Here is a 23,204-nt window from a genome sequence, read left to right on the forward strand (position 1 = left end):
ATATATATATATTTAAAGTCACAACCCCTGGTATGCCCAAATATGGGAGGAAGGTCACACTTCCATTCTCTGTACAAATATAACAAATGTAACAAAAAGGCAACAGTAAAAAATATTGGGTTTCTGCCTGGATGGTCTCTTGTGACGAGCCAAAGGACAGAGAATGGAAGTAGTGATCTTCCTCCCATATTTGGGCATACCAGGGGTTGTGACTTTAAATATATACCTTTCACCCTGGCCTGGCTGATAAGGAGTCGAGCTCTGTAGCTCAATGGTTAACACATCTGCCTAAGAGGCAATAGAGCACAGGCTCGATTCCCAGCAAGGGTATGGCTAGCTGATGAGAGCTAAATAGCTTGAAATAGACCTAGTCTCCCTTTATTTATTTATCAGCACAAATATAACATATATATATATATATATATATATATATATATATATATAATATATATATATATATATATATATATATATATATATATATATATATATATATATATATATATATATATATATATATATATATATACACATACACACATACATACATACGCACATACATACATACATACATACACACATACATACATACATACGCACAGTAAATATGAGAGGCTTACCTTACTAGAGTATCATGTAACAGGACATATTTTGCTTTCAACTCAGCCAATCTGGTTCCAGGGATTTTTCCCTCATAAAACAGCTATGAAATCGCAAGAGACAGAGAGACACTAGTGAAATTGTTAAGTCAACCATATAGGAAATTTACCAACTTTAAGACAATACCTAAATAAATTATAGTTGAGTTATATTTTGCAATGGACAATTAATCAATACATAACTGTATGCTTGGTTCACAGCTTCTAGAAGATCACAAAATTATCATTTTAAAAAATTAAGCAAATCCAACCATTAATATACAAGAGTATTCGTAAAATAATAAACACTCAATCTTTATAAACAGCTGGCTAAATTTCAAAGGATACACCACATTGTTGATAGAACGCTGGTGAAATCAAAGGGAGCATCAAGATTGAAACTACAGGTAGATAGTTTAGTGACCGTTACAACGGCACTGAACAAAAGTGGCCGACAACCCTTTTTCACATTTACGACCATAACAACATCTCTATGGCCACATGATCAAAATCCAGGCGCTTGGCAATTTATTCATATTTATGACGGTTGCCATGTCCTGGGGTTGTGTGATCTGCTTTTGCGACCTTTTGACAAGTAGAGTGCCTGGGAAAGCCAGGTTCCCTTAACAACAGATTACTAATTTATCAACTGCAGTGATTCACTTAGCGACTGTGCCAAGAAAGTTCGTAAAATGGGGCAAAACTCACTTAACAAATGTCTCACTTAGCCACAGAAATTTGGGGCTCAGCTGTAGTCGTAAATCGAGGACTGCCTGTATATTATTTTTGAAAAAAGACAAGTTGCACATGGTATTTTTTCTTTTTTTCAATGTACCTTGTTTGTAAACAATAGTCATATCTGCAGTTAACCTCGCTAGAAAATTATTCACCAGTCCTAGATGGAGCACCCAAATTTTGATTACAGGACTCTTGAGGATGCTGTGATGGTCATAGGTGTGAGGACCGGTCACGTCCCTTTTTCAGTGCTGTTGTAACTTTAAGCGAATGGTTGTCCGTCAAGGACTACAGGTAATCCTCGAGATACGACCGCAACTGAACCCCAAAGTTCTGTTGCTAAGTGAGACATTTGTGAAATGAGCTTTGACCCATTTTACAACCTTGTTAGAAGGTCACAAAAAGGGACACTACGACCGTCACAAATATGAATCATTGGCCAAACCTCTGGATTTTGATCATGTGACGGTGGGGAATGCTGCAATGCTTGTAAATGTGAAAAACAGTCGTAAGTCACTTTTTTCAGTGCCATTCCAAGTTTGAACGGTCAGTAAGAAACAGTTGTAAGACAAGGACTACCTATACATGAATCAGCAGCAACAGGCATAATGGCTAACCTTTTTGTCATCGTGCGCCAAAAGCGTGCGTGAGCAAAAGTGCACACGTGTGTGCCAGTGGTGGGTTCTGGATCCCGTTCCAACTGATACGGTTGGAACCAGCCCGGCGGCATCCACATGGATGCGCGCAGCGTGAGTGCACACACACACACAGCATGTGCAGGCATCTTATCGCCTATGCGAGCCTCCACGATGCTCCAGCTGCTCAGTGGAGCATAGCACCAGGCACTGTATGCGCCATGCACGGAACCACCAAAGGCTTAAAAGACCAGTAAGGAGCTCCGGCGGGCAGGCGGGCTCTCTGGAGCACCATACCGGAACGGTATCCGGTGCTCCGGGCAGGCTCCCGTATGCCTGTACCAGGACATACCGCCTGCAACCCACCACTGGCGTGTGCCCACACCTATAATGCAATGTGACACACACACACACCGTGCATGACACCCCCTGCGCCCCCACCTTCCCTGCACATGCGTGCGCGACTACCCCTCCCACCTTCCCCTGCTCATGTTTTGAGCCTAAAGTCTCCTGGGACCAAAAATGGGGTGCAGGGGGGCAATAACAGTAGACTTATATACCGCTTCATAGGGCTTTCAGCCCTCTCTAAGCGGTTTACAGAGAGTCAGCATATCGCCCCCAACAATCTGGGTCCTCATTTTACCCACCTCGGAAGGATGGAAGGCTGAGTCAACCCTGAGCCGGTGAGATTTGAACCGCTGAACTGCTGATCTAGCAGTAGCCTGCAGTGCTGCATTTAACCACTGAGCCACCTTGGCTCTTCCTTGGCCGCCCCCAAATCCCATGCATGCACGCACGTCTCCCGCATGCACCCCACCCCCTGCGCATGCACAGCAGAAGCCCAAAAATCATCTGGCCGGCAGAGACCCTCGTGCAGTGTAGCTGGCTGGGGTGACGGCTCACATGCTCGCAGAGAGGGCTCCTCTCGTGCCACCTGGGGCACATCATGGGGCTAGTTGCTAATACATGGCCTGAACTAGTGACAGATTTATTAAAATATGCTCCAATGTTTAGGCCAGAATTTGAATGGAGTTGAATATGGGTTCCCCAGCAATGTCATCATTATCATGAGTTTTCTAGAGAGAAACGAATGCAGCATTGCGTAAATATAACCGGATCCATGTACATAGCAACGGGAACATTACAAGCCAGAGTATTTCCTGCCTGAGTCAGAAGTTCAGAATGTGGCCTTTGGTCAGGAATTAATCATTTCGCAGCACTTTTTAAACAACAGTTTCTCCGGGGATATGTCAACAGAACAAGACAGGAGTCTTAGAGCCTAATATGCAGTATATGAAATGATTTTTGAGAATGCTTGGTATTTGACCAGTGGCATTATAAATCCCGGTCTTGAAAATGACTCATCGAATCAAAACAGGAATTCCTTTCTAGAAGTTTAGTTACGCCGTAATGTTATCATCTACGGGCAAAATTGGACTGCAGTTTTTTGAAAAAATATAAGATTAGTCAGGCCATTTCGGAATTCAAATGGTACCCAAGTTATATAACATGAAAACTAATGAGAGGGACCTGAAAAAGAATTCCATCTTTACTGTTAAAAGCATCCTTAGGTCTTGTACAGGTTGTCTCCAACTTATGACCGCAACTGCGCTCAAAATTTCTGATGCTAAACGAGACGGTTAAGAGAATTTGGTCCCATTTTACCACCTTTCTTGCTACAGTTCTTAAGTGAATCACTTCAGTTGTTTAAGCTAGTAGCACGGTTGTTAAGTGAATCCCCATTGGCTTGTAAAAAAAATATATCCAAAAACGGCAACGGTCATAAATATGAATCAATTACCAAGGAATCTGAATTTTGATCACATGACCCTGGGGTTGTCAATGTGAAAAAATGGTCATAAGTCACTTTTCGGTGAGGTAACTTTGAACAGTCACTAAATGAATTGTTGTAAGCCGAGAACTAACTATCGAATATGTCAAATTTGTTGACTCAGCAAGAATAATGAAAAACAATGGGATGATATGGTGAAGATGCCTCAATTTTTCACTGTGTTGAATATATATTTTGGAGGTTTCAGTGAACATTTTAATAACATATTTGCAAATATTTCAGAAATAAAAAGAAGGGAGTTTTTCAATTGGTCAAGAAATAGAATAGATAGAATAGAATAACAGAGTTGGAAGGAACCTTGGAGGTCTTCTAGTCCAACCCCCTGCTTGGGCAGGAAACCCTACACCATCTCAGACAAATGATTATCCGACATCTTCTTAAAAACTTCCAGTGTTGGAGCATTCACAACTTCTAGAGGCAGGTTGTTCCACTGATTAATTGTTCTAACTGTCGGGAAATTTCTCCTCAGTTCTAAGTTGCTTCTCTCCTTGATTAGTTTCCACCCATTGCTTCTTGTTCTGCCTTCAGGTGCTTTGGAGAATAGCTTGACTCCCTCTTCTTTGTGGCAACCCCTGAGATATTGGAAGACTGCTATCATGTCTCCCCTAGTCCTTCTTTTCATCAAACTAGACATGCCCAGTTCCTGCAACCGTTCTTCATATGTTTTAGCCTCCAGTCCCTTAATCATCTTTGTTGCTCTTCTCTGCACTCTTTCTAGGGTCTCAGCATCTTTTTTACATCGTGGGGACCAAAACTGAATGCCGTATTCCAAGTGTGGCCTTACCAAGGCATTAAAAAGTGGTATTAACTCTTCACGTGATTTTGATTCTATCCCTCTGTTTATGCAGCCTAGAATTGTGTTGGCTTTTTTGGCAGCTGCTGCACATGGCTGGCTCATATTTCAATGATTGTCCACTAGGACTCCAAGATCCCTCTCACAGTTACTACTATTGAGCAAGGTGCCACCTATACTGTACCTGTGCATTTTGTTTTTCTGACATAAATGTAGAACCTTACTTTTCCCCCCATTGAATTTCATCTTGTTAGATAGCGCCCAATGTCACCTCAATATATTTCCAGATAATTAACCAATTGAAAGAACTACTAAAAATCTTGGAAGACCTCCACCCTTTCACTGAAAACTGACCATTTCTTATCTAGTTCAACAAATTATCAATTAATCGGATTATTACTCTTATTCCACACCTATGAAATCTGCTCGGGAATCTTTGCTGCCAAACTTCGTCGCAATGTAGTTATGAGTTCAAACAATGATTGGCTAGTCGGTAAGCTTGATGAGAAAAACCTTGCCTTTAAAGAAGCCTGTTGATCCTTATTCAGCAGAATTTGTATCATTTCAAAATAAATGATAAGATAAATGGTCTGTAATTTTCCGCTAGTTCTCCAGAATTTTTTTTTTTAATGGGACTATATTGCCATTCCAAGGGTTCAAAGGCTGATTTTATTAATGTCTTATATGCTTTTATTACATACTTTAAAATCTGAAGAATAGCAATTTTACCCTGGAGCAATCACTGTATATAAAGCATTTTATTTTCCCACAGTGACTTCTGGCATTGAAACAGTGGGTCTCCTTTTGCAAATATGCTTGCTTTCTATTATACAGGTAGTCCTCGACTTATGACAACATTTGAGCCCAGTATAGGCAGTCCTCAACTTACAAGAGTTCACTTAGTCACTATTAAGTTACAACGGCATTGAAAAAAACCAACTTATTGTTTTCCACAATTACGACCATTGCAGCATCTCTGTGGTTACATGTTCAAAATTGGCAACTGGTTCGAATTTATGAGGGTTGCAATGTCCTGCAGTCATGAGATCAACTTCTGTGAACTTCTGGCCAATGGGGTCAGATTCACTTAACAACCGTGTTACTAACTTAACAACTGCAGTGATGCACTTAACAACTTTGACAGTAAAGGTTGTACAATGGGGCAAAATTCACTTAACAAATGTTTCGCTTAGCAACATAAATTTGGGGCTCAATTGAGGTTGTAACTCAAGGACTACCTGTATTTATGTTGCTAAGTGAGAAATGTGTTAAGTGGACTTTGCCCCATTTTACGACCTTTCTTGCCACCATTGTAAAGTGATTCACTGAAGTTGTTAAATTTATAACATAGTTGTTAAGTGAATCTGGCTTCCTCATTGACTTTGCTAGTCAAAAGGTCACAAAACAGGGATTACATGACCCTGGGACACTGCAACCATCATAAATATGAAGCAGCTGTCAAGCATCCCAGTGTAAATAACATTGTCAATGGTCGTAAGTGTGAAAAATGGTCATCAGTCACTTTTTTCAGTGCTGTTGTAATTTTGAATTGATTAGTGGTGAGAGTGCAGGACTGCAGGCTACTTCTGCTGACTGCCGGCTGCCTGTAGTTGGCAGATCGAATCTCACCAGGATCATGGTTGACTCAGCCTTCCGTCCTTCCGAAGTGGGTAAAATGGGAACCCAGATTGTTTGGGGCAAGAGGCTGACTCTGTAAACCGCTTATAGAGGTCTGCAAAGCACTGCAAAGCAGTATATACCGGTAAGTCTAAGTGCTATTATTACACAATTGTATCACAGCGGCCAGTTGTTTCGCCGGATTTGGCATTGGTTACTAGTCGGGCCCCACCCAGGGGCCTAGGACGTCGTAACGTATTTTTGTAATATGCGTGCAGATCCAAGCAGTGCGGCTTTTTGCATTTGACTGATGGTGATTTTGTCAATTTTTAACTGTTTTAAATGTAATTCCAGTGCTTTTGGTATAGCACCCAGTGTGCCAATTACCACTGGAATTACCACTGCTGGTTTGTGCCATAGTCGTTGAATTTCGATTTTTAAGTCCTGGTATCTTGCAATTTTTTTATGTTCCTTCTCGGCGACCCTGCTATCACCTGGTATTGCGATGTCTATGATTGTGACCTTATTTTTCTCAACCAGTGTGATGTCTGGTGTATTATGCGCCAGTATTTTGTCGGTTTGTATACGGAAATCCCACAAGATCTTGACCATCTGATTTTCGGTGACTTTTTCAGGCTGATGTTCCCACCAGTTTGTTGCTGTTTTAATATTATAATTTTTGCACAAATTCCAATGGATCATTTGTGCTACTGAATTGTGCCGCAATTTATAATCAGTCTGCACGATTTTTTTACAGCAGCTGAGTATGTGATCATACATGTTGTTGTTGTTGTTGTTGTTGTTATTATTATTATTATTGCTATCGAATGGCCACTAATGAACTGTTGTGAGGACTACTTATGTGTGCTGATGACCAATTTCCACCGCATCCCACTTGGGCAATCAAAGACTCACAAATGTCAATTTTGGCAACATGCATTACGGCTAATAAAATTCCACTATTCCACCGTCCTCTGTGTCACAATGGAGGGTTATTACCATGCCCATCATAAACTTATATTTCATATTTCCAGAACTACAACTCACTGTCCCTGGTGATTGGCCCAAAGTCACTCACCTGACTTTCATGGTTCAGGCAGTACAAGAACTCACAGTCTCCCAGTTACTAGCTTGTTGCCTTAACCACCAGATCAAACTCACTCTATAATAACAGAATCTTGCAACCCTGATTCTGTTCTATCTCTTCTCTCCTTCTTATATCACAATTAATCAGAGGATACTGCCTGAACTTCTTTTGAATAACTGTGGTGGCACAGTGGTTAGAATGCAGTATTGCAGGGAATGATATCAAGTTAAATTTGTTCATACTGTTATTGTGAATTGGATTAAAATGGAAAAATGGATAAAAATCGAAGTATTAAAGGGGAGATGTATAAATAATATAAGGAGGATTATATAAACTTGATAAATGTGATTGAGATTATTAACAATGTTAGCGTAAACTGGATCAATATAAATGAAACTTTGTTAAATTTGTTTATATATAATAGAGTAATGTTTAGAAAGAACAAGGGAGATATGGATGAAGGTAGAGATAAAGAGGAGGAGTTAATCATTTTTTGAATATATATGTTTGAATAATATAATAAGGACTACTTAAATTTGAGAAATGTGATAGAGATTACTAATATTGTTATGGTGAATTGAATTAATATGAATGATACCCAGAACCAACTCTGTTCACACACAATATAAATGTCGACAAACTCTGCCCACAGCCGGGAGTTCAAGCCCGACTCCATCATGATTGACTCAGCCTTCCCTCCTTCCAAGGTTGGTAAAATGAGGTAGCAGGTTGTTGGGGGCAAGAGGCTGACATTGCAAACCAATGTGTCATAAAGCACTGTGAAACGGAATATAAATCGAAGTGGTATTGCTATTGCTATCTTGTTTCACAGGCTTATTTAGGATGATAAATCCTAAATTTTGCTTTTATAACTGTTCTTGCTGATTCCTCTCAAGATCTTCTCCCTGGTTCTCAAAATCTTTAACTTTCCTCAATTCCCTCCCCTCCCATTTTCTGCATCTAAACTAACGCAAAAAGGCAAATTCTGCATCAAGGATCATTAGGAAAGCAAACAGACATTTGAAATACAAGCACAATCATTATTGTGCTTGTATGGCGCAATGGGTGGAAACTAATCAAGGAGAGAAGCAACCTAGAACTGAGGAGAAATTTCCTGACAGTTAGAACAATGAATCAGTGGAACAGAAGTTCCTTCCAGAAGTTGTGAATGCTCCAACACTGGAAGTCTTTAAGAAGATGTTGGATAGCCATTTGTCTGAAATGGTATAGGGTTTCCTGATTAGGCAGGGGGTTGGACTAGAAGACCTCCAAGGTCCCTTCCAACTCTGCCATTGGCGATTGTATTGTATTCTATTCTATTCTATCTCTGCTTAGATATGAAGTCTTCCAGGTTTACTCACATGAAGCGCACAGTTGCAAATAGAAGATATCTCACTCAGGACAAGTAGTTCTGAGAAACATCTGGTAAGACCACAGAGTAAGCCTCAGTTCTAAGTTGCTTCTCTCCTTGATTAGTTTCCACCCATTGCTTCTTGGTATTAACACTTCACGTGATCTTGATTCTATCCCTCTGTTTATGCAGCCTAGAACTGTGTTGGCTTTTTTGGCAGCTGCTGCACACGGCTGGCTCATATTTAAATGGTTGTCCACTAGGACTCCAAGATCCCTATTGTATTGTATTGTATTGTATTATTGTATTGTATTTCCTGCAATCGCTGAACTGGTGAGAGTTGGGATTCAGATGTGCTTCAAAAAATGGATATTGTGTGGCTGGGAAAAGGACCGAAAAAGTATGCATGCACGCACACACAAAGAGAAAGAGAAAGAGAAAGAGAGAGAGAGAGAGAGAGAAAGAGAAAGAGAAAGAGAGAGAGAGAAAGAGAGTATGCATGCATGCACACACAAAGAGAAAGAGAGAGAGAGAGAGAGAGAGAGAAAGAGAGAAAGAGAAAGAGAGTATACATGCACGCACACACAGAGAGAGAGAGAGAGAGAGAGAGAGAGACAGACAGACAGACAGACAGACAGACAGACAGACAGACAGACCCCGGGATGAGAGTCAGTCTGGAGCATGGGGGCATTTTACTTCACAAAACAGGAAAGCGGAAAAGGGATCCCGATTGCAGCTTCTATACAATTAGATACAATATTTTTTAAAAAGGGCCAGGGGGGAGAAAAAAGAGATTTTTTTTTCTCCCCCTCCTGGTTTAACATCAATGACTCCTAAAGAAGAAATCCAGGCTGTTTTGATTTGCCCCAAAGAAGAGCAATCAAATCCAGATTAAAATATGAGTGAGAAGGGAAGGTGGGTGGTGGGGTTGGAGGGGGAGGGAATCTTATGATCTACATCTGTGTGTATCCTGATGAATATTGCTTACGTGGACAAAAGCTGAACAGCATGAGAGTTTGTGTGATTTCCCTGTCTCTCTCTCTCTCTTCACTACTCTGTGCTGCTATTAATATCACTCTCAGCTTGTGATGCAAGATATACACCCACCCTTTTCTGAGAACTGCGATAACTCACAAGCACCACCGAGCTGCCCTGTATATAAGTTTCTGGAGCTAAGCGCACTTCCTCACTGAGAGGCTACGATCTCAGACAAGATGAAGCTCTCCGGCGGGGTCTTGCTGCAGGCAATAGCTCTGCTGTTTGCAAACAGGTTCGTTCTATCGGAAGAGCAGGCAGGAAGAGGAGATGAAGAAAGAGGAGGAGGAGATAAGGTATCTCCGGCTTGCCCTCTCGCCCTCCAAAGCAGCGGGAAATGCGATGGAGAGGAATGTCCCTACCAGGTGAATTTTCCTCCCTTGACCATCCAGCTGCCCAAGCACTTCCAACTGATGGAGAAGACCCTCAAGGAAGTGGAGGTCCTCAAGGAGATGGTCAACACGCTGAAGAAATCCTGCCAGGATTGTAAACTCCAGGCAGATGACAACCGAGAGAAGGACAATTCCAACGACTTTCTGCCGGACGGCCCCGCCAACCAGAGCGCCGTGCAAGACAACCGAGTCACGGACCTGCAGGATAAGGTGAACAAGCTGTCCGAGAACCTGAAGAATGCCAAGAACCAGATCCATACTCTGCACGGCCGGCTGGAGAAGATGAACCTGGTCAACATGAACAACGTGGAAAATTACGTCGACAACAGGGTGGCCAACCTGACGTTTTTCGTCAAGAGTTTGGATATGAAGTGCTCTTCACAGTGCCCAGCGGTAGCACCCACACCATGTAAGTCAACGTTGGTGATGTCTGCGTGAATTTGAAGGGTTTACACCTTTTTACGTTGAGAAATGTTGTTGAACCGAGTTATAAAGAACCCAGGTTTCGGGGGTTGATAGATGAAAGGGTAGAGTAGAGTAGAGTAGAGTAGAGTAGAGTAGAGTAGAGTAGAGTAGAGTAGAGTAGAGTAGAGTAGAATAGAATGGAAAATAGAAAATAAATAGAGAATAGAGAATAGAGAATAGAGAATAGAGAATAGAGAATAGAGAATAGAGAATAGAGAATAGAGAATAGAGAATAGAGAATAGAGAATAGAGAATAGAGAATAGATTAGAGTAGAGTAGAATAGAATAGAATAGAAAATAAATAGACAATAGAATAGAATTAGGAATAGGAGTAGGAGTAGGAGTAGGACTAGGAGTAGGAATAGAGTAGAGTAGAGTAGAGTAGAGTAGAATAGAATAGAATAGAATAGAATAGAATAGAATAGAATATAGAAAATAAATAGAGAATAGAATAGAATTAGGAATAGGAATAGGAATAGATTAGTTTAGTTTAGTTTAGTTTAGATTAGATTAGATTAGATTAGAGTAGAGTAGAGTAGAGTAGAGTAGAGTAGAGTAGAGTAGAGTAGAGTAGAGTAGAGTAGAGTAGAGTAGAGTAGAAAATAAGTAGAAAATAGAGATTAGAGAATAGAATAGAATTAGGAATAGGAATAGATTAGTTTAGTTTAGTTTAGATTAGATTAGAGTAGAGTAGAGTAGAGTAGGAGTAGAGTAGAGTAGAAAATAAGTAGAAAATAGAGATTAGAGAATAGAATAGAATTAGGAATAGGAATAGATTAGTTTAGTTTAGTTTAGATTAGATTAGAGTAGAGTAGAGTAGGAGTAGAGTAGAGTAGAAAATAAGTAGAAAATAGAGATTAGAGAATAGAATAGAATTAGGAATAGGAATAGGAATAGGAATAGGACAGGGTAGGGTAGAGTAGAGTAGAGTGGAGTGGAATAGAATAGGGACAGAACACCTTGGAGATCTTCTAGTCCAACCCCCTCCTTAGGCAGGATATCCTACACTACTACAGACAAATGTTTATCCCATCTCTTCTTAAAAACTTCCAGTGTTGGACATTTACAACTTCTGGAGGCAAGTCGTTCCACAATTAACAAGATTAATTCAACCTTGTTATTTTTGGAATGAGGGACTCTCTGAAGAGTGAGAAAAGCAGCAGATGGATATTGCTGGCTGAAGAAATTAGGAGTGAAGTCAAATATTATTACAGGTTGTCCTCGGCCTTACGACCATAATTGAGCCCAAAGTGTACATTACTAAGCGAATTTTGCCCTATTTTACAACTTTTTGCCACGGTTGTTAAATGAATCACTGCAATTATTAAGTAAGTACCATGGTTGTTAAGTGAATCTGGCTTCCCATTGCTTGTCAGAAGGTTGCAGAAGCAGATCACAGGACCCCTGGACACTGCAACTGGTCATAAATATGAATCAGTTGATAAGCATGTGTATTTCGATCCCATGAACAAGAGGATGGTGCAAATGTGAAACGTCCATAAGTCATTTCTTTTTCCAGTGCTGTTGTAACTCTGAACGGTCGCTAAATAAACTGTTATAAATCGAGGCCCACTTGGATTAGCTCAGGTGAGCAGTCGCATCAGTCAGCACTTTCGGGTATAGATTTTTCTGTTTATGGGAAAGGATTTGGGACCTGGGTACAAACCTCACAATTTTTGTAGATATTTGGATCAACAACTGAGGAAAAAGTACAAAGGCACCATTTATTGCAGACTTCCTCCAGGGGCTTCTAGAAAGAAACATGAGCCTAGGAAAAGCTGGGTGTGGGATATTAGCAAACTAACAATGCACTATACTCAGCTATCTTAGCCTACATCTTTTTTAAAAAAAATTTATTAACAAACATGTAAAATACACACACACAAAACTTAGACGTACACCACATTTACACAATACAATATGAACAGGAGCTTCCTGTTCTTTCTAATAGCAATCATCAATCGATACAGCTCACCTTATGTTATTTCCCCTTCTATTGTATTTCATTTGGATTTCACCATTCTTAACCCTCTTATTTTACTCATAACTATTATTTTTTGAGTTTTGTTACATTCCTTCATTGATTCTTGCTTCTTTCCTCCATCCACCTATATATACCATTTATCCCATATCTGGTAGAATTCTGATTCTTCTTTTCCCTGGATTTCTTTAGTTAGTTTGTCCATTTCGGTACAATCCATAACCTTTCTTATTGTTTCCTCTTCGCTTGGAATTAATTTGTTTTTCCATTTCTGGGCAAAGGCAATCCTTGCCGCCGTAATTATATGTAGTATTAAATACTGGATTTCTTTTTTGTATTTCGCAGATGTTATTCCTAATAAAAATATTCAGGTTTCCATTCTATTTTAATCCCTGTTATTGCCTCCAGCCAATTTTTGATCCTTTTAGCCTACATCTTATTAGGTTGGATGAGAGCATCTTTTGCTGTTCACTAAGGATACCAAGGGGTACCAAAAGTGGACCAGTTATAATTTGCCCCACCGTTCGCTACTGGCCAGGGCAAAATCTAATGCAGGGGTCTCCAAACCTGGCCACTTTAAGACTTGTGGACTCTCAGAATTGGGGAGTTCACAGATGAACAGAGTTGGAAGGGGACTTGTTAGGTCATCTAGTCCAACCCCCCCACGCCCGCGCCCAAGCAGGAGACCCTACATCATTTCTGACTGATGGCAGTTCAGTCTCTTCTTGAAAGCTTCCAGTGATGAGGCTGCTACAACCTCCGAAGGCAAGCTGTTCTATGAGTTGATTGTTCTCACTGTCAGAAAATTTCTCCTTACTTTTGGTAAGGTGCGCCAAGGTGGCGCAGTGGTTAAATGCAGCACTGCAGGCTACTGCTAGATCAGCAGGTCAGCGGTTCAAATCTCACCGGCTCAGGGTTGACTCAGCCTTCCATCCTTCCGAGGTGGGTAAAATGAGGACCCAGATTGTTGGGGGCAATATGCTGACTCTCTGTAAACCGCTTAGAGAGGCCTGAAAGGCCTATGAAGCGGTATATAAGTCTACTGCTATTGACTGGTATACTTCCAGGTTGAATCTCTCCTTGATCAGTTTCCATCCATTATTCCTTGTCTGGCCTTTGGGTGCTTTGGAAAATAGCTTGACCCGCTCCCTCTCTGTGGCAGCTCCTCAGATATTGGAAGACTGCCATCCTGTCTCCCCTGGTCTTTCTTTTCACATGCTAGTTCATTGTTTGTTTTAGTCTCTGGTCCCCTAATCATCCTGGTTGCTCTTTTCTGTACTTTTTCTGGAGTCTCAAGATCTTTTTTACATCGTGGTGACCAAAACTGGATGCAGTATCCTAGGTGTGCTCTTACTAGCAATAGCAGTTAGACTTATATACCGCTTCATAGGGCTTTCAGCCCTCTCTAAGCGGTTTACAGAGTCAGCCTATTGCCCCCAACAACAATCCGGGTCCTCATTTTACTCACCTCAGAAGGATGGAAGGCTGAGTCAACCCTGAGCCGGTGAGATTTGAACCGCTGAACTGCAGAACTGCAGTCAGCTGAAGTAGCCTGCAGTGCTGCATTTAACTACTGTGCCACCTCGGCTTCAAAGTGTAGTATTAGTACCTAACTTGATCTTGATTGTATCCCTCTGTTAATTTAGGATTGCATTGGCTGCGGCTGCACACTGTTGGCTCATATTTAATTGGTTGTCAACTAAAACTCCAAGATCCCTCTCACAGTTACGCCTATTAAGCCTGGTTTCACCCAGTCTATATATGTGCACTTTTGGTTTTTCTTGCCTAAGCGTAAGACTTTTCTTTTGCCTACATTGAATTTTAAAGTTGCAAGTTTGGAGGGCCCTGCCTTACAGTATTAAAGATATTATTAAAGTGTCAGGTGAAGAATGTACCAGTCCTGTTAGCAAGCATTGCTGGTAACTCATCTTCACTACGCCAATGGGTCTCCAAACTTGGGAACATGAAGACTTGTGAACTTAGAATAGAATAGAGCTGGAAGGGAACTTGGAGGTCTTCTAGTCCAGCCCCCTGCTCAAGCAGGAGAACCTATACCATTTCAGATAAGTGACTGTTCTGACCCCCCTCGTTCCACACCAAAGCACACTCCGAGCCAGAGATAAATTACGGCATTTGATTAACAGACAGACAGGTCCTTGGCAGCAATCCAGCACAGACAAGCTTGGGCAGCAATAAACACAGATAAGGCTTGGCAGCAATCCAGCCTGCCAAGCTCCTACAAAGTTCTCTGACATTCGATTCTGTGTTGACTTCTGCAAAGAAGGGCGTGTGCACAAGTAGCTTTTTACAGTCTGGAGAGGAGCCTAATGACCACCAGCTGAGTGCAATCACCTCCTGTAATTGGGTAATTGTTCCTGACACCTATTAGCTCTTCGATGGCGTGCATCCAGGAACAACTCACTACTGGTTTCTGGCTCACTCTCCCTTGTCTCCTCCCCACTGGTCCAAGGCTCAGGTGCCTCCTGGTGGCCAACCAGCCTCTCTGCACCGTGCTCGGAGTCGGAACCCTGTCCAGGGTCCTCCACATCCTCCAGAGCCAACTCATAGGGCCCCTCACTGTCGGAGTCTGGTGGCAGCTCCAACGGCTCCTCCTGGGCCACAACAAGTGACTATCTAGTCTCTTGTTAAAAATCTCCAGTGATGGAGCACCCACAACTTCTGGAGGCAAGTTGTTCCACTGGTTAATTGTTCTCACTGTGAAGAAGCTTCTCCTTAATTCCAGATTGCTTCTCTCTTAGATTAGTTCCCAACCATTGTTTCTTGTCCCGCCCTCTGGTGCTTTGGAGAATAAATTGACCCCCCTCTTCTTTATGGTGAAGGGATGCGGTGGCTTAGTGGCTAAGACGCTGAGCTTGTTGATCAGAAAGGTTGGCAGTTTGGCTGTTTGAATCCCTAGTGCCGCGTAACGGAGGGAGTTCCTGTTACATGTCCCAGCTTCTGCCAACTTAGCAGTTCGAAAGCATGTAAAAATGCAAGTAGAAAAATAGGGACCCCCTTTGGTGGGAAGGGAACAGCATTCTGTGCATCTTTGGCATTTAGTCATGCCAGCCACATGATCAGCGCTGGCTTTGAAATGGAGATGAGCATTGTCCTCTAGAGTCGGGAATGACTAGCACATATGTGCGAGGGGAACCTTTAACTTTCACCGATCTTTATGGCAGCTCTTCAAATACTGGAATACTGCTATGATGTCACTCCTTAACGTCAACTCGCACAATTCCTCAGACATCCAGTTTGAGTCCACACGTCTTAAAGTGGTCAAGTTTGGAGACCCCTGCATTAATGCACAGAAACTGAAAAATGTCAACTTGGTTTTATTGCAGGGGTAGCTCTCCTGATGATGATAGCGTTTTTCGATTTGACAATGGAGTTCTTGTATATCCATAAGGTAGACAGACTTGACCATAGTTTCAATTGGAAAAATGTGGCCAATCTAAACCAAGCCAAGCCTGAAATTTCTAGAAGCCTGGTACTCTGACAAATTACCGAATTTCCCCCAAAATAAGACAGGGTCTTATTTTAGACTTTAGACCTTAGAAGAATTAGACTTTAATCCAAATATTTTGATAGACATGCAGTGTTTTGAAAGACTCAGTCTAATTCTATGCCCTCCCCACCCCACCTACAGGAAAGTACATTTTTAGTACGTTACTGATAATTGTGCCAATGCTTGCTTTCTTATTGTGAGGAAAAAGACTCTCTACTGGCAATTAGCAATTAGAACATACTAGAAGCCAGTGCTATTTGTAGTACTTCCGTTGAGAAAAAGTTCATTTGAGACTTTTCTACTTTCCCACTGCAAACATCTCACCAGCTTCTCCTTGGAAAATAAACAGGGTCTTATTTTTCTTTGACTCCCCCAAAATAAGCACTTGGCCTTATTTTCGGGGAGGTCTTATTATTTTTGAGGTTCAGGAGTCGGTGAGCATGGTCACCTCATGGCTGCTGCTGTGTTGCAATATTTTCGGGGAGGGCTTATTTTAGTGCATGCGCTCAAAAGCCCGATTGGGCTTATTATCCGGAGTGATCTTATTTTCGGGGAAACAGGGTATCCATTGATAGACACATAGACATGAACAATATATGTAAACTTTGCAAAAGAGACAGTCAGCTAGCCAAAAAGAGAACAAAAAGATCCAACAGACCAGAATAGATTAACTCTGAGGTTAACAACAGACCATCAAATAAACCCCAATCGAAAACTGCCAAGGAAAAGTCAACAGCAAACAGCCCGAACAATGAATTTCTTAAGACCATCCCAATCAACCCTGACAAGGGAAGACACTAGAATATAAACTGAGAGCAAATCCCACTCCTCACTAGCACTGATGATGTTACCTAGTTGGGTAAAGAAACGTCTGCAAACATCCAAGCTCAGGGAGCACCAAAGACCCCACAGATGAAATATTAAGGAACCACAGTTTTTGGAAAAGGAGTAAGGCTGAGGATTGCATCTAGGTTGGGTTAGGGTTTTAAGAGTGAAAGGGGATGGGGGAATGAATTTTTCAAACCATTTATGATGGGACCGCAACACCTGAATAATATTATATCTGTCCTTTTCCCCCAAACTGTTTTCAGCTTTATCTTCAGAATATTGATTCTAACATATTGGTGAAATGCCTCCGTTTTAGACTGGAACCACGTGAATCTCCCATGCGTGTGAATTTTTTTTAAAAAAAACTCAAAAAATTAAAAGCTTCATCATGAAATATTGTTTTGAGCTATTTTTAAAAAGCGATTCAAGTGTTCACCATATGTTCTAGGCTGCTATAGAAATCTTATATAAGGGAAGGCCCAAAATGGGGCCTTTCCTTATATAACTGCAAATATCTGGATCGAAGTAGGACAAAAAATCATATTTTCTAAATAGATGGCACATCATATACCAAGAATGGAATCTTGGCAAAATGCCATGCTATATAAGCAGTGCAAAATGAAGTATTGTTTTGTAGGCAATTTCCTTCCAGCTAGGCAGTTTTCGGAGTTGGTTTATCTTCAACGCAGTCTGTTCTAACCGCAAAAAAATAATAATTTTAAAAAAAATCGTAAAATGATGGCACTTGGCATTCAAACATGATCTATTTTGGCTTTCAGATAAATTCTTTTTTCCAAGCTTCTTTCCAAGAAATGTAACATTTTAAATTGATTACATTACAGTAAAAACCAAGGAACAACTTAAGAATTCAGTTGACATTTCTGATTCTTATCATCCGGAGCAGACCGAAATATTTATGCTCCCAAAGTATGTTACATGGTTAATAAAATTCGGGTTTTATTATAAACAAATCTGGACCGGGAGTAAATTGTTGCTCCTGGTATGCCTCCCAAACAGTGTAAGGATGCTTAGGAATAAAATACACTATTTCATAGAGTCTTAGGGCTGGAAGGGAGCACAGAGGTCTTCTAGTCCAACCCTCTGCCGAGACGGAAGTGTGTTTATTCCATTTTGGACAAACGGTTGTCCAATTTTTTCTTGAAAAACCTCCAGTGATGGAGCACTTACAACTCCATGAGGCAAGCCGTTCCATTGATGAATTGTTCTCCCTGTCAGAAAATTTCTTCTCAGTTCCAGCTTGGATGTCTCTTCAGTGAAGAGTTTTTAAGAAGATGTTGGATAACCCTTTGTCTGAAGCAGTGTAGGGTTTCCTGCCTAAGCAGGGGGTTGGACTAGAAGACCTCCAAGGTCCCTTCCAACTCTGTTATTCTATTCTAGTGATGGCTAGCCTTTTTGTTGTTGGATGCCAAAATAGCCTGCACCCATAATGCAATGTGTGCACGACCCCCTTCGTGCTCTCCACCCTGTGCATGCGCACTTGTTCCCCCCATGCTCCCCCCCGCACACCACACATGCATATGTGACCCCCTCATGCCCCATTTTGGGCCTAGTAGGGTCCCTGCATCTTCCTGGAAGCAAAAACAGGATGCGAGGGGGGTGCCGCCACCCCCACGCATGCGTGCGCCCCTGTGCATGTACGTACATCTCCTACATGCGCCTTGCCCCCATATATGCTCAGCAGAGACCCCAAAATCAGTTGACCGGAGGGGGGAGCATCTTACATTATTTTTACACTTATTTCAAATTTCTAATTCCTTAATTGTCTTTCATTATTAGTTTTCTACTCTTTGCATCTACTGTCAAGCCAATTATAGTGTCAAAGACAAAGGAGAAACAGAATACGATTTAATTTGGGGTGTATAGTATATATTGGGATGTATGTATAATAGACATCCCAAATTAAGTAGTATTGTGTTTCTCCTTTGTCTTTGATTTCCATGGTTAACCTATCCATCTCAGCGCAGTCTAATATCTCCTGTATTATATTTCCTCAGAGGATGTATTTCCATTTTTCCAGTTTTGAACTTATACTATTCTAGCCACCGTTATTACATGTCACATTAAATATAGGATTTTTTTGTTAGATTTCCCTGATAATATGCCTGTTTTAGCTCTATTTGCAGTTTTACCATTTCCTCTAACCATTTTTAATCCTTATCCAATATTTTTTATTGTTGAGGAACATGTTCACCATTTGCTTTCTCCAAGACTGATTAAAAGCACTTCAATAAAGCCACATGGAAATTCAGCGCATCTCTTCATATTGACTATGCCTAAAAGTGACATTTTAACTATCGTCGGAGAAATAACGCCTTCATTTCCACGTCACATTCACAATGCCAAATCATCCTGAATCTGCCCCCAGGTTCCCCAAACTTGGCAACTTGTGGACTTCTGGACTTCAACTCCCAAAATTCCCCAGCCAGCATGGCTGCCTGAGTGATGGTGGGAGTTCAAATCTAGAGCCGGGGTGTCAAACTCAATATAATTGAGGGCCACATCAGGGTTGTGCAGCGGTGAGATTCAGCCAGTTCGCACCTATTCGGGAGAACTGGTTGGTAACTTTCTAAGCAGTTCGGAGAACTGGTTGTTGGAAGAAATCTTATTTTGTTTTTTTCCACTTTACAGGGCTAATCCTGTAAAGAAGGCAGGAAGGAAACATTCTGATGTTGTTTCTAGCCTAATCTTTATTGATCTGCTTACAGAAACTGCCTCTCTGGTTAACCCTTATTACACTGTAACAGCTGATGCGAAGCGCCCATCGACGTGAATGATGTTGTGTTGGCCAAGCCCACCCAGTCACATGACCACCGAGCCCCACCTACCCAGATAGTCATTAGGGCAGAGAGCCAGTTGTTAAATTATTTGAATCCCACCACTGGGGTTGTGGTTGACCTCGGGAGACCGAGCGGGCATGGCCGACTGGGTGGGCATGGCCAGTTTGGTGACACTCCCAAACTGCTGGCATATTTCCTCTTCGCTTTGGGTAGTCTGGGCCGAAGCGACGCGGACTGGCCCCTTACATTTTGCAGGGTGGCCCCACATTGTGGGCCGGATCGAGCCTTGAGTTTGACAACCCTGATCTAGAGGAATTCTGGGAGTTGAAGTCCACAAGTCCTAAAGTTGCCAAATTTGGAGAGCCTTGAACTAACTCGAATAAAGGAATATGGTCGTAAGTGCAAGGACTCGTCATAAAGTTGGTTTTTCAGTGCCAGTGTAAGTTAACGTGGTCTCTAAACAAGTTGTTAAACAAGGATTAATGTGTCTGACTTGCAACCATCACACCACTCAGATCACCTAAGTATTTGAAGCGATAATACTCTGGCTCCTGGCATCTCCAAATGACAACTCCAGCGTATTTATATAAGAATCAACATTTCATTCTCTATAAAATATAAATGAAATTCTGCAACGTTAACAAAGTGTGTATAAGAAAAAGAAAAAATCCAGGACCATGTGAATTGTCTTGCTTATTTCCATGACATAATGACATTAAAAGACAATGACATAAATGATTTATAATAATTGGGAAACAGCTGGAAGACCTTTTTTGTTAAAAAATATATAAAGTGTTACATTCCTGTTTGGTGCCAAAACCAAAACGTTAGGCAATACCACTATTATAGGAAATCACTGCTGTCCTATTAAATGACCATTTTCAGAGAATATTGTGCCAAGGACTACTTTAATAGCAGAGTTACTGCTATTTCTACAAACAACTGGCCATCACCGACTCGTTTTCAGTTAACTTTTCTTAGAAATAAATCAATCTGTTTTCCATGAGAGGACAGTAGTAAAAATCACGAGGCCAGCTCTTATCCAACTCCACCCAGAAAAAGCTATCTCACAGATGTTGAGAACAGCTGCTGTAAATCTTTTGAACTGTCGCATAGTACTAAGGAAGGTTGTGATAAAAATTTTTTTGCCTCTAAGAGTTCTTGTAGCAGATCTCAGTGACTGTGGGATATTTTATTAAAGGAGATGGTACAGAAATGGATGGTTGGATGGATAGAGGGAGGGATGGATGGAGAAAGGAAAGAAGAAAGAATGAAGGAAAGAAAGGAAGGAAGGAAGGAGGGAGGGAGGGAGATCTCAATGACTTATTAAAGGAGATGGTACAGAAATGGATGGATGGATGGATGGAAAAAGGAAGGAAGGAAGGAAGGACGGAAAGGAGGGAGCTCTCAATGACTTTTATTAAAGGAGATGGTAGAAAAATTGATGGAGAGAGGGAGGGAGGGGGAAGGGAGGGAAGAAGAAAGAAAGAAAGAAAGAAAGAAAGAAAGAAAGAAAGAAAGAAAGAAGATCTCACTAAGATATTTTATTAAAGGATATGGTAGAGAAATGTATGGAGGGAGGGAGGGGGGAGGGAGGGAGAGAGGGAAGAAGAAAGAAAGAAAGAAAGAAAGAAAGAAAGAAAGAAAGAAAGAAAGAAAGAAGATCTCAATGATTAAGATTTTATTAAAGGAGATGGAAGAGAAATAGAGGGAGGGAGGGTGGGTAGGAGGAGGGAGGGAGGAAGGAAGGAAGATCTCAATGACTGTAAGATATTTTATTAAAGGAAATGGTAGAGATAGAGGAAGGAAGGAAGGAAGGAAGGAAGGAAGGAAGGAAGGAAGGAAGGAAGGAAGGAAGGAAAGAAGTCCTTGACAGCACAGAATATTTTATTCTTTACACATGTTCTAAGACCAATAAAAAAACTTATTTTTTGGAAATACAATCTCATCCCAATTGCATCCTTGGGTACTATGCTAGATAAGTCAAAATAGCCTGTCACTTGTGATAACCTGCCGTTTCCCTCCCTCCCTCCCTCCCTCTTTCCAGTCATCCAGCTTCTTCAAGGAGACTGTTCCAATTATTTCGCCACCGGGAGCCGGCGGAGCGGCATCTACAAAGTTACCCCGGATCCCAGAAACCATAGCTTTGAGGTGCATTGCGACATGGAATCCTTTGGAGGGGGCTGGACCATCTTCCAGATGCGCCAGGATGGCAGCGTCTCCTTCAACCGAAGCTGGGAGGCCTACAAGAAGGGCTTTGGCAACGATAAGGAGTTCTGGCTGGGCAACGACAAAATCCACCTCCTGACCAAAAACAAGGAGATGGAGCTGAGAATCGAGCTGGAAGATTTCAACGGCGTCCGAAAATACGCCAAATACGACCAGTTCTACGTCGCCAACGAGTATCTCAAATACCGGTTAGCCATCGGCACCTACACCGGCAACGCCGGAGACTCATTGCACTACAGCAAACGCTACAGCCACGATCAAAAGTTCTTCAGCACCCCGGACAGGGACAATGACCAGTACTCTTCGGGCAACTGTGGTGCCTATTATAGCTCGGGATGGTGGTTTGATGCTTGTCTGGCTGCGAATCTCAACGGCAAATATTACAACAAGAAATATAAAGGGGTTCGCGATGGCATTTTTTGGGCCACGTGGACGGAACCATCTGATCAGAATATGAACGGTTACCGGAAAGCTTTTAGGAAGGTTAAAATGATGATGAGGCCCAAAACATTTTTGCCGTGAATCCTTTCCCTCCTCCCAAAATCCAATTTGTCCAATCTTGGCACTTTCCCTCAGAATTTGAGTGCAATTTAAGAATATTCTGTTACATTCCTTCTTTTTTTTTAAAAAAAAAATATCTCTTTCTCTTGCAAGCATTTCTCTTCCAAAATACATGGACTTCTTTTCCTAACCAAGTTTAGTGTACACCAGAAAGATTTCCAAACTTGGCAATTTTAATATTTGTGGACTTCGATTCCCAGAATTCCCTAGCCAGCCATGGTGAAGGGCTTGGAATTCTGGGAGTTGAAGTCCACAAGGCTTAAAGAGCTCCATTGTGGATAAATAAATCTATATTCCTTCCCTCCTTCTTCCTTCCTTCCTTCCTTCTTCCCATCACTCTTTCTTTTATTTTTTTCTTTCCCTCTTTCTCTCTTTTTCTTCCTCTTTCTTTTTCTTGCTCCTTCCTTCCTTCCTTCCTTCCTTCCTTCCTTCCTTCCTTCCTTCCTTCCTTCCTTCTAGATAGTCACTTATATGAAATGGTATAGGCTCTCCTGTTTGAGCAGGGGGCTGGACTAGAAGACCTCCAAGGTCCCTTCCAGCTCATTCTATTCTATTCTATTCTATTCTATTCTATTCTATTCTATTCTATTCTATTCTATTGCCAAGTTTGAAGTTTGGTATACACAAAGACTTATATGCTAGACTAAATAATGCTTCAGTCTCATGCATTTTCTAAATTTGGATTTAGGCTCAATTTTG

The 23,204-nt window shown here is 41.4% G+C and overlaps 2 protein-coding genes across 2 annotated transcripts in view; one reads left to right on the forward strand and one right to left on the reverse strand.

The window, feature by feature from the left end:
- The window catches only part of CCDC146 (coiled-coil domain containing 146), a 139,057-nt gene that overhangs the window by 74,147 nt on the left and 41,706 nt on the right, over positions 1 to 23,204 (reverse strand). Inside the window, exon 3 of the mRNA XM_087722275.1 lies at positions 621 to 703. Within this exon, the coding sequence (XP_087578401.1) occupies positions 621 to 703 (83 nt within the window). The remainder of the gene's footprint in view (positions 1 to 620; positions 704 to 23,204) is intronic.
- Positions 9,888 to 22,564, forward strand: FGL2 (fibrinogen like 2). Its single transcript, XM_014068137.2, has 2 exons — positions 9,888 to 10,544; positions 21,763 to 22,564. The coding sequence occupies exons 1-2, from the start codon at positions 9,923 to 9,925 to the stop codon at positions 22,464 to 22,466; spliced, it is 1,326 nt and encodes a 441-aa protein (XP_013923612.2). The 5' UTR covers positions 9,888 to 9,922; the 3' UTR covers positions 22,467 to 22,564.

This window comes from Thamnophis sirtalis, unplaced genomic scaffold (genome assembly GCF_051295495.1).
Source record: "Thamnophis sirtalis isolate CommonGarterSnake01/CBP01778 unplaced genomic scaffold, rThaSir2_p1.2 scaffold_9, whole genome shotgun sequence".
Lineage (NCBI taxonomy): Eukaryota > Metazoa > Chordata > Lepidosauria > Squamata > Natricidae > Thamnophis > Thamnophis sirtalis.